The sequence below is a fragment of the Salmo trutta genome, chromosome 36, assembly GCF_901001165.1.
Source record: "Salmo trutta chromosome 36, fSalTru1.1, whole genome shotgun sequence".
In the NCBI taxonomy this organism is placed as follows: domain Eukaryota; kingdom Metazoa; phylum Chordata; class Actinopteri; order Salmoniformes; family Salmonidae; genus Salmo; species Salmo trutta.
The window spans coordinates 31,542,836-31,555,407 of NC_042992.1; the positions used below are offsets into that span (position 1 = coordinate 31,542,836).

General features: G+C 43.9%; 1 protein-coding gene across 7 annotated transcripts in view; it reads left to right on the forward strand.

The window, feature by feature from the left end:
* The window catches only part of LOC115175871 (semaphorin-6D), a 130,776-nt gene that overhangs the window by 90,570 nt on the left and 27,634 nt on the right, over positions 1-12,572 (forward strand). For 6 of the 7 annotated variants that reach the window (XM_029735465.1, XM_029735458.1, XM_029735460.1 and 3 more), the window contains 5 exons: positions 8,005-8,229; positions 9,951-10,065; positions 10,279-10,336; positions 11,222-11,278; positions 11,806-11,907. In XM_029735465.1, the coding sequence (XP_029591325.1) occupies positions 8,094-8,229; positions 9,951-10,065; positions 10,279-10,336; positions 11,222-11,278; positions 11,806-11,907 (468 nt within the window). In that variant the 5' untranslated portion in view covers positions 8,005-8,093. Of the gene's footprint in view, positions 1-7,003; positions 7,103-8,004; positions 8,230-9,950; positions 10,066-10,278; positions 10,337-11,221; positions 11,279-11,805; positions 11,908-12,572 lie in introns of those variants that run through there. The other variant, XM_029735464.1, reaches the window with a different exon arrangement.

Below are 12,572 nucleotides of genomic sequence, written 5' to 3' on the forward strand. Positions count from 1 at the left end.
ATAGCCTACTGGTGACGTTACAAGCGTGATTAAGAAATTAAGGAGAGTTTTCTAATTAGAGAAGACTGGATTCACTTTTTCAATGCTAGTTAAGGATATTATAGTTATCACGTTTCACATTGGATTTATTAACTACAAAAAGGTAAGGCATATTTTTAATTCTGGTGCCGCTCTGGACACACAAGCTTGTTATCGTTAGCTCTGGTCTAATGTTAAGCCAACTCTCAGAAATACAAAGAAAATCAAAGTTTGTCCATAGAAGCCGCTCCTCCGTAGGTATAATATTGTTGGCCTAATTTAGATAATGCATGTCATAACAAGATGCCCAACGCTTCAAGCCAAGCCTCCTCATTCACCCTCTCTTGGTCTCTCCCCACTCGCAAAATTTCAGTCACATCTCGCGCCGTACACTTATCTGTCCATCACGCATATAAACAACTAGGCTATAGCTTGTGTCTATCCACACTGATTCGTGAAGAAATGTAATGTCAAGCTTAATGTAAAAAGAAAGATTTGATGTTTAAAAAACAAACAAAGGAACTATATAAATAATCTGTAAATTTTTTGGAGTTTGGGCCTGTTCAGAACTTTATTTTGCTGGTCGGAACAGTGGAACTAAAAAAAATTAAGCTTCTGTTCAGAACAAAACTATTTGGTCGATTTGACCGTACGTACAGTTGAAGTCGGAAGTTTACATACACTTAGGTTGGAGTCATTAAAATTCTTTTTGCAACCACTCCACAAATGTCTTGATAAGAAACTATAGTTTTGGCAAGTCGGTTAGGACATCTACTTTGTGCATGACACAAGTTATTTTTCCAACAATTGTTTACAGACAGATTATTTCACTTATAATTCACTGTATCACAATTCCAGTGGGTCAGAAGTTTACATTCACTAAGTTGACTATGCCTTTAAACAGCTTGGAAAATTCCAGAAAATTATGTCATGACTTTAGAAGCTTCTGATAGGCTAATTGACATCATTTGAGTCAATTGGAGGTGTACCTGTGAATGTATTTCAAGGCCTACCTTCAAACTCAGTGCCTCTTTGCTTGACATCATGGGAAAATCAAAAGAAATCAGCCAAGACCTCAGGAAAAAAATTGACCTCCACAAGTCTGGTTCATCCTTGGGAGCAATTTCCAAACGCCTGAAGGTACCACGCTCATCTGTACAAACAATAGTACGCAAGTATAAACATCATGGGACCACGCAGCCGTCATACCGCTCAGGAAGGAGACACGTTCTGTCTCCTAGAGATGGGCGTACTTTGGTGCGAAAAGTGCAAATCAATCCCAGAACAACAACAAAGGACCTTGTGAAGATGCTGGAGGAAACAGGTACAAAAGTATCTATATCCACAGTAAAACGAGTCCTATATCGACATAACCTGAAAGGCCGCTCAGCAAGGACGAAGCCATTGCTCCAAAACCGCCATAAAAAAGCCAGACTACGGTTTGCAACTGCACATGGAGACAAAGATCGTACTTTTTGGAGAAATGTCCTCTGGTCTGATAAAACAAAAATAGAACTGTTTGGCCATAATGACCACCGTTATGTTTGGAGGAAAAAGGGGGATGATTGCAAGCCGAAGAACACCATCCCAACCGTGAAGCACGGGGGTGGCAGCATCATGTTGTGGGGGTGCTTTGCTGCAGGAGGGACTGGTGCACTTCACAAAATAGATGGCATCATGAGGAAGGAAATTAATGTGGATATATTGACGCAGCATCTCAAGACATCAGTCAGGAAGTTAAAGCTTGGTCACAAATGGGTCTTCCAAATGGACAATGACCCCAAGCATACTTCCAAAGTTGTGGCAAAATGGCTTAAGGACAACAAAGCCAAGGTATTGGAGTGGCCATCCAAAGCCCTAACGTCAATCCTATAGAACATTTGTGTGCAGAACTGAAAAAACGTGTGCGAGCAAGGAGGCCTAGAAACCTGATTCAGTTACACCAGCTCTGTCAGGAGAAATGGGCCAAAATCCACCCAACTTATTGTGGGAGGCTTGTAGAAGGCTATGCGAAACGTTTGACCCAAGTTAAACAATTTAAAGGCAATGCTACCAAATACTAATTGAGTGTATGTAAACTTCTGACCCACTGGGAATGTGATGAAAGAAATAAAAGCTCAAATAAATAATTCTCTCTACTATTATTCTGATGTTTCACATTCTTAAAATAAAGTGGGGATCCTAACTGGCCTAAGACAGGGAATTTTTACTAGGATTAAATGTCAGGAATTGTGAAAAACTGAGTTTAAATGTATTTGGCTAAGGTGTATGTAAACTTCCGACTTCAACTGTATAAGCTAGGCTTGGGCGACATGCTTTGTGACTAGAAGATAAGGAGCATTTAGGCCTTGGTAGCATTAAAATAAGTCACGACATTAGGTGCAAATTGGGCAATTGAAAGTCAATGATTACGTTAAGCCTCAAGGTGGTCTTTCCAACCAGTGATAGTGACAGCTATTCTGTTTACACTTTACAGTACCCTCAAGCTGTCTCTCTCCCACTTAAGATTATGTACTTAAGCACTGATCACCACAAATCAGATTTAAGATTTACCTTACTTACGCATGTAGATTTTCCCCAAGGTCTTTAAGCCAATAGAGTGGCAAAGCCCCCAATTCTCCTTCCTTTGCTCCTGCATAGTAAGAACCTTTCACCCCCTCAATTCACTACAACCCAGAGGTCCCAGAAATTGAATTCCAAATGTTTTCTTCCAGCCCGCCTGAATCTATTCAAGCAGTGAAGAGTTAGTCTTGGTGTTGTGCTTACAGAACCTCATTGTGGACCCTCTAGGTATAGATAGCATTGCATGTCCTAAGGTGCTGTGTTTACGCTAGCTTAGATATGTGGGGTGTTCTAGGGTTTTGTAGAGTTTGCATAGAAAAACTGCAGCTGACGAGTGAATAACAGTGAAGTAAGTACGTGTGAATGAACATTTGCTGTCAAAGCAAGGAGTAATCTAATGCTATGGAATGACACACACCCACCGTAGGCAAGCTAGTCAAATAGGAAGACTGCCTGTACCGAACAAAGTTTGTCTTTGTTTTTGCCGGATGCGGATCTCAAATTTGTCTCTTCCCCTCTCTAACTAACTAACAAACTCACAAGTGCCGTGACTCCTTCATGTAGTGTGGTCACATGATGCCCTCCCCTACTATAATTTTTGCATTTGACTTCAAACCAGGTGTTACCATCAGCCTTTGCAGTAATATGGGTCTCAAATGAGAGGAAATTAAGCAATTCACTAAACTCTAAAGTCTCTAGATCTAATAACAAACATGTGGGCATCGACCCGTGTTGTGGTCTGTATATTGGAGACTGTTTGTCTGTGTGTCATTGTAACCCTTTTCAACCAAGGCACCGTTTTAGTCTGCGGGAAACAATCCTTTATTTATTCCCCGATTCCATCGGGTTTTTTTCACAGAGCAGAGTACAGTAAAAAAAGACTGAAAACAAGTTGGACAGGTCCCTTGAAAGAAATGACACACTGTTTGAGGAGCCACATTCATTTTTGACAAACCAAAAGTGCAGGGGAGGTTTTGGGACTGTGTTGTACATAACAGAGATGATGTGTTTAGGTAATTGTGAAGCTGGTGGACGCGTGCGGAGTGATTTTCATGGAACCATAATCAGTCTCAGCTTAAGTGGGGTTTTCCGATTGCTCCAAACCCCTGGTGTGCGCCGGTGACCGCAGTGAGAGGGTTGAGAAGTTGAGCGGTAGGGTGACTGACACCCATGCCTCTTGTGGAATGTCAGGGGGAGAGCTATATCTTCTCTTCCTTTTTAAAGCCTGCACATCCTTCCAGGATTTTGCTTCATAGTTCATTCCTGCAGTTGGTCCCCTTTCCGCATAGGGGAGCTAACTTCTTGCTTGAACAGAAGAACCTCTAGTTACACTCCCCTCCATATGCATTTGGACAGTGAAGCAAAACATTTGACTTTATACTCTAGCAGTTTGGATTTGAGATCAAATGTTTCGGGCCTCCGAGTGGCACAGTGGTTTTAGGCACTGCATCTCAGTGCTAGCTGTGCTACTAGAGATTCTGGGTTCGAGTACAGGCTCTGTCGTAGCCGGCCGGCACCGGTAGACCCATGGGGCAGCGCACAATTGGCCCAGCGTCGTCCTGGTGAGGGGAGGGTTTGCCCGGCAGGGATGTCCTTGTCCCGTCACGGACTAGCGACCCCTGTGGCTGGCCAGGTCCAGTGCATGCTGACACGGGCGCCAGGTGCACAGTGTTTCCTCCGACATATTGGTGCGGCTGGCTTCGGGGTTAAGTGGGCAGGGCGGCTTGGTCAAGAAGCAATGCGGCTTGGTTGGTTTGTGTTTCAGAGGATGCATGGCTCTCGACCTTCGCCTCTCCCGAGTCTGTACGGGTGTTGCAGCGATGAGACAAGACTGTAACTACCAATTGGATACCGGGAGAAAAGTGGTAAAAGTAACAAAAAAACAAAACAATCTATAAAAAATGTTTCATGTGAGGCAACGGTACAGAATGTCACCTTTTATTTGAGGGTATTTTCATACATGTCTGTTTTACTGTTTAGGAATGAAAGCACTTTATGTAGGCTACATGGCCAAAAGTATGTGGACACCACATCTCATTCCTAAATCATGGGCATTAATATGGAGTTGGTCCCCTTTTGCTGCTATAACAGCCTCCACTCTTCTGGTTAAGGCTTTCCCCTAGATGTTGGAACATTGCTGTGGGGACTTGCTTCCCTTCAGCCACAAAAGCATTTGTGAGGTCGGGCACTGAGTTTGGGCGATTAAGCCTGGCTCGCAGTCGGCGTTCCACTTCATCCAAAAGGTGTTCGATGGGGTTGAGGTCAGGGCTCTGTGCAGGCCAAGTTCTTCCATACCGATCTTGACAAACAATTTATGTATGGACCTCACTTTGTCCACGGGGGCATTGTCATTCTGAAACAGGAAAGGGCCTTCCCCAAACTGTTGCCACAAAGTTGGAAGCACAGAATCATCTAGAATGTCATTGTATGCTGTAGGGATAAGATGTCCCTTCACTGGAACTAAGGGGCCTAGCCTGAACCATGAAAAACAGCCCCAGACTATTATTCCTCATCCACCAAACTCTACATTTGGCATTATGCATTGGGGCAGGTAGCGTTCTCTTGGCATCCACCAAAGCCAGATTCGTCCGTCGGACTGCCAGATGGTTAAGCGTGATTCATTACTCCAGAAAACGCATTTCCACTGCTCCAGAGCCACATGTCGGCAAGCTTTACACCGCTCCAGCCGACACTTGGCATTGCGCATCGTGATTTTAGGCTTGTCTGCGGCTGCTCGGACATGGAAACCTATTTCATGAAGTTCCCGATGAACAGTTCTCGTGCTGACGTTGCTTCCAGAGGCAGTTTGGAACGCGGTAGTAAGTGTTGCAATCAAGGACAGATGATTTTTACGAGTTTCAGCACTCAGCAGTCCGGTTCTGTGAGCTTGTGTGGCATACCACGTCATGGCATCCTATGACGGTGCCACATTGAAAGTCACTAAGCTCTTCAGTAAGGCCATTGTACTGCCAATGCTTGTCTATGGAGATTGGCTATGTGCTCGATTTTACACACTTGTCAGCAACGGGTGTGGCTGAAATAGCCGAATCCACTAATTTGAAGGGGTGTCCACATACTTTTGTATATATGGTGTATGTCATCCCCGCATTTGAGGGAGTATTTGAACAAATTTACTTAGTGTATTAAAGTAGTCAAAACTGTAGTATTTGGTCCCATATTTGTAGAGTTCGTAGAGTCAAAGTTTATTTAGTCAGGAATATGGGACCAAGTACTAAACTTTTGATTGTTAATCTCTGGTGACAGGTCTTTATGCATTTAGAACACTTAGCATAGCAAACAGAAGCAAACCGCTTAAATCAATCCAAGATGGCTTCAGCCGTCTGCTGTTGCAGCTTCATACAATACTTCTGATCTCTTGCCTCTTGACAGCAATATCTCCCCACAGTTGTGACTGCCACAGCCCAAGCAGGCGCCACCACAATAGAGACCAGTTGAAGAGCTAGAGTGAGTTTTTGTCTCAGGGGTCTATGTCTCCCAGCTGGGAGCTCTTAGCAGTGCTGTAACAACCACTCTATTGGAGAAGATGGGAATGTATGTTCTCACTTTTAGCTCCTCAAGTCACTGGTGAGGTCAGCTGAAGGTGGACTGAATGCAGCTGGGCCTTAGCTCACACAGTCATATTATATTTTTTTATTTAACTAGGCAAGTCGGTTAAGAACAAATTCTTATTTACAATTACGGCCTACCCCGGCCAAACCCTCCCCGGACGACGCTGAGCCAGTTGTGCGCCGCACTATGGGACTCCCGATCACGGCCGGTTGTGATATAGCCCAGGATCGAACCAGGGTCTGTAGTGACGCCTCTAGCACTGAGATGCAGTGCCTTAGACTGCTGCGCCACTCGGGAGCCCTATATGATCTTGGCTTACCCAGAAAAAATATACAACATTGTTTCTTTTGTTTTATGATATTGGTCTGGAAAACAACATTCCAGTTTCTACAGTACCTGTGATGTATCGTACTGATTATGCTAGTCGGGGGGAAGTTTTGAACACTTCCACTCTTTGTGTAATGTGATCACAAAAATTACCTCAGACTTACTTTCCCATGTTGCTTCCTCCAAACATCGATTGAATGACAACTCAGGTTGCCTCATCATCCATTACTTTCTCTACAGTCTTGACAGTAGTGAAGCAGTAGGTATTTAGTGTCTGTGTGGGTGTAATCCTTTAGAGTAGAGAGGCTACCGCAAGCCACACTATAAACACGACTAGACGCTAATCTTTATAATTTGTAACGGAGGGCCATGACTGGCTGACCTCGCGGCTAAGCACAACACCTGCTCGGAATCTAAACGAGAATGGTTTAGGCTAATTGATATTGATGGCGAGTGCTCCTGTTGTTTGTTGACTTTGGGAGGGTATGTAGTTAGCGCGGCATGCTAACGCGCTGTCTCTAGTGTGTGTAGAGTCCGGTCTAACTTAAGGATTCATTTCCTCTAGCTAGCAGCATTCCTCCCCGTATTCCTCATGAAAGAGTCAGAGAATCAGGATGTTACCCAAGTATGTTACCCTAGTAATTGTAAAACATGTATATCTTGCTCTGTGCAATCTACTTGGTTTTTAATGTGGAACTGACTCATTGAAAATGTAGATGAATGCATCTCTATGGTCCATTGGACTGATGTGTACTGTATCTCCGACAGAATTACCTTTACCACCATCACTCTGGTTGTGTGGCTTAGTATGTTAGCACTCTAAGAGGCAGATGTTGACATTAGCAACCGTTAAGACCATCTGGATTCCAGCCCCAACTGTTCGTTCCTCATTGATATTGTTTTGACGAAAGCAGACAGCCTGAAGTCGATCGTTAATATTTCTGACCAAAACAGCCTGGTGTCAGTCTGACCTTGGATATTTTTTTTACTTATTAGTGTTAATATTTAGTTTAGTTTGACGAGTTCTGGACTGCTGCCGGTGTCATGAGTTGATAGACCAGAACATAGACACAATCACATGAATCAATTGTCCTGTGAGATTTATTTTTGTGCATCACTTTCCAAATTGTAATGATGAATCCATTTTGTTTTGCTCCCAGATCTGAGCTCCTGTGTTACTTTTAAATGCCATTAGTCTATGATGAATCATAATGGTAGCTTTTTGCTTAGATAATGCAAGCTAGAAATGCATTTTTTGTCCTGAAATTGTATCATTCAATTAATAGACATCGATTCTTCAATGTGTTCATTAAATCAAGTCGAGGAATTTGTGAAAACCACTAGCCAATTGAGAAAATGTCCTAAGTTGAGCAATTACAGATTTGACAGAACATTTACATATCTGCTGTATGATATATGAAATGGGTTTTCATCATGTTGAGTCAAACAACATGTGTTTGTATTCTGACCACTTTTCATTTGACTGAACTGAATTCCTCTCTTCTCCTTCCATCTTTCCCTCCACAGACAGGGCTCCCGTGGATCTGAGCCACACACCATGACTTGCTGAAGCCCCCCTTGCTGCTACCCACCCACCCCCTTTCTCCTCATTGAAGATGGTCCCCCCGGAACGGACGAGGTGGCGCCTCCTGCTGGCAGCCCTCACACTCACTTCCTGTCTACTGTCCACCTCAGCCACAGCCACGCCCTTCCCCAAAGACCTGGAGCCAATCAACGTTGTCCGATGGGAGCGTGAGTAGTCCCACCAACCCCCTGATTGGCTTAAAATGATTTAAAAGGCCAAGTAGTGCCATGTTGCATATTTTTCCTCAGTTATATAATATATATTCATTTAGTAGCACGAGACTGGTAGTTAGAGTGCACTAATATGATGTGACATATAGATCTACCACTGAGTTAAGGGAGGAAGACTGCTGTGGTATTTGTCTCCAGCAGCACGCAAGGAAACAGATTACCCTATTTGCGTTGCCTAAGGCTGGCTCAGGGCCCTATTGCTACCTTGTTAATACATTGATGGACCAAAGTCAGGAATTCAGTCTGTAGAGTTGGCCTGCACAGGAGATGAGTGTGGATGAATGGTCTTGTGCAAATTAAACACAAGATAAGATTATGAACAGAGATGTACTCTCAAAATGGCCATCATTGATTTTTGAGTGGGTGTTGGGCATTGTTTTCCCAAAATACTCAACTATATGTGGGTCTATGGGCTACAGGAGGTATGGTTTACATGATAGTTAATGAGCCGGACAGGTTCTACACATTATTGGTGTGAGAAAGGAGGATAAAGAGTGGCGAAGGAGAAAGAGTCACTGAGGCATTGGCACCCCGTGGCATTAAATGGGAGTTGGTTTACTAGGTCAACAGCTTGGAATCTCGGAAAGAGCGAGGGACAAAGAAGGAGAGGGAGTTTACAGTGTGTTACCGGTATGCACAAATCAAAGTCGAGGTAAAATGCTGAACATTTCAGACTGATATCATCTCATTTTTGTTGAATGTAGTAGGTAACACCTTGAAACAGATCCATTGCAGATATATCTCCTGACATATCGAACAGTGGAAACGACACCATCAGACCAACCTAGACTAACTGTGAGAGTGGACTTCTCAAGGGCATTTTGTTTAGTGTTGGAGCGTATTCGGCTCCTCACTCTGCAGGTTGCGAGCTGACACCGTCTTTGCCATCGACGAAATGCCAACAGTCTTATCATTTAATGAACACTTTTGCCTCGTCATCAGATTTGCTGTTGTATTGTCCAAACAAAGCCTTTCGGCAGATGAATTGAGTTTAATCGTACAGCTACAGTATATGCTTTAATAATTGCCATTATGCAAATTGCTTACACCCAGAAATACAATAGCAGACACTTTTTATCTTAGCTCACTCATCCCAAGCCAAATAAACTATGCCTCTATCAAACCTCTATTTACCCTTCAGCAGGGTTGTGTACATTGGGCACCAAACGGAAGAAAACAGACAATATAAGAAACCCTCACGTTTTCTCTTGCGTGCCTTAATGAACAAGACCCAGGACTGGACGCAGGGACCAGCAGAGGTTTCTGTTCATTAACTTCCCCCTAGTCTGACCTTTAAGAAACAAGCCAGGCCTCCTGAACCTTGGTACAGTTCACAAGAAGAACAGGACATGACTAGAATGGGAGCGTGTCTGACCAGAGTGACTTTTTTAGTTTAGCGACTGCAAACCTACACTGTATCCATTTATTGCCACTAGCAACTGAAAATACAACAAATACTACGTAATTAAAGATTTAAACACCAAAATGAGGCCTGTCAGGACCAAGCAGGATTACCAATTATAAATGACAACTTCAGACAGTAGTCATTCCCGTAGAGCAGTGCTGTCCAGGAGTTGGGGTCGTGAATTGGAAAAAATCTTGAAATGTATGTGATAATTCAGATTACTCTTATCTTCAACGTCTCTCTCTTTTTGTAGACTCCTACCTGTACCCAGGGTTCCAGGGGCTGGTGTCAGACAACGACACATTCAGACTAGGCCTGGACTTCCAGAGGATGCTGAGGATCAACCACATGCTCTACATCGCTGCCAGGTCAGTCAGCCAATTCACTGCCTTCGTTCTGGTCCACATGTTAACAATCACAACCAATAAAACATCACTACCAGACTGACCAAACTAGGGTCTGTTTCCCAGACACTGAAGGTTTTTCAATGCAGAATCCGGCAAACCAACCCTTAGTTTGCTTTTATTTATGAGACTGTGCACAGAACACCATGACACTAAATCTTAATCTTTACCCCACAGGGACCATGTTTTTGCAGTAAACCTTACCACAGCTGGTGACGACTTCGTCCCTCAGCTGGTAAGTTACATAATCAAACATTCGATCAAACCTCACATGGCTATGCAAGATGGAATACAACATAATACAAGCAGGAACTAACATGACCATGTGGTTTATTACTGCACACTTTTGATCCATTTTTTTCTCTTCTAAACACCAAAGTACCCATCATTTATTTGCAATGTGAATTATATTTGTTTTTAGAAGTACCGTAGCCTGGCCTCTTCTGAGTTTTCCTCACTAATGGACTAGCCTGCAAACAATGGCCCTTAGCTTGGCTGCTCCCCACCCTGGAGGACCCTCGAGCGTAACCCCAATATGGCAGAGGTCCAGTAGTTCTACACGGAAGCCCCTTTTCATATCAGCTTCCCAGAAACAACTGTTCCGGATGGGGTAGCGAAGTCAAGCGAAGCTCTCAGCAGGCAGACCCAAAGGTCACAGAGAGGCCTCTGACTGGTTATGGCCACACGAACGCACTCTGCGATTGCATCAGGCTCTTTCATGTAACTCTGTGTGGGGTGTGGTGGTGCTTTCTCTAGAGCAGGGGTGTCAAATATACGGCCCGTGGGCCAAATCCGGCATTTGGGGTTCGAATCCGGCGAATTCACAATACTTTAAAATGACTAAAACCAAATGGAAACTGTGTATAAATGATAATGCACTTACATTCATACAGTTTCTTGACTGTGTCCAGCTCGCTAATAATCACCAAAATGAAAGCTATGGGAAAAATGATTTTGTTTTGCAAATTGACGGTGAGGAATTACAACCAATTTTCAACGCGGCCCTCCGGACCTTATTGAAGAACGAATGCGGCCACCAGGGGCAAAATGAGTTCTGCACCCCTGGTCTAGAGCATGGTGTGGTGTCATATTTTGTTTCCCCCCCTTTCATGTATTGCAGAAGCTGACATGGAGGTCCAAGGATGTGGCCAAGTGTACCGTGAGGGGTAGAAACAGCGTGAGTATCTATCTCCACCATGTTCTATGTGTGTCTACGTTAAGGTCAGGAGAGAACACACTAGCTACCGCTTGGCGTTCTTCAGTGGTAGAGTTGACTCTCTCTAGCAGCATAAGTGGGGGGCTCCCGATTGGCGCAGCGGTCTAAGCCACTGCATCTCAGCGTTAGAGGCGTCACTACATACCCTGGTTTGATTCCAGGCTGTATCACAACAGGCCTCAATTGGGATTCCCATAGGACTGCGCACAATTGGCCCAGCGTCGTCCGGGTTAGGGTTTGGCCGGGGTAGGCCGTCATTGTAGATACTCATTTGTTCTTAACTGACTTGCCTAGATAAATAAAGGTTAAATAAAAAAATGTAAGTGCACCCTATAACATAATTGGATGGTTTCAAAGGCACCATAATTCTCTTGTGAGGCCGAGTAATGCATCAGCGCTATTTCATTATGGCAGCCTGTTCTTATTCCAAATGTATTTATAGTACATGAGTTCCCAGTGATACTGAATGAGCCTTTGTGTTTTTCCAGGATGAATGCTACAACTATGTCAAAGTGCTGGTACCGCGAAACGACGAGACCCTATTTGCTTGCGGCACTAATGCCTTCAACCCCACCTGCCGTAACTACAAGGTACATGTGTGTGTGGGTTTAGGCGTTGATGTGTGCTGTTAATTTCTTTCATCAAACCTTTCGGTTCAAGAGAGCAATGATTGACGTTTGTTAATGTCACTCCAATTATAAAGCTGTGATTGCTGATTGGCGGGCATGCAGAGACAACGAGCTAGTCATTATCACAATGCCACAGTTTGGCTCTTCATTCACCCCCTCTCGAGTGCTAAGCCTTTGTGTGTTCAAGCCTCTTGCATTGAGAAGGTATAATTGCTTCCCGAGCAGTCGGTTTGTTCGCTCATGACTCACAATTGAATAAAAGTCGAGATGACATTACACATTTGTCTGTTTTTCGCATTCAATACAATTACCAATTCAATTTGCATACATGCAATAGTGTGAAGTTATGTTGAAAAGGCAAGAAAGAGGACTTGTCATTTAACATTAGAAACTACGTAATTGGAGCTCATTGAAGGCAGAGTGAGGTGAAGCCAACCAGACAGATGTTGTTTTGTTTTTCCTAGTGTGTGTGTGTGTGTGTGTGTGTGTGTGTGTGTGTGTGTGTGTGGGAGCAGGGAGTCCAACTCCTGCTTAGCCACAAATAGGAGACCGTCCCAAGAGGGACTGGAGAGGCAGCCAGGTAATTTATGAGCGCCAGCAAGGGGCTAAACGTCCACAGCCGTGCT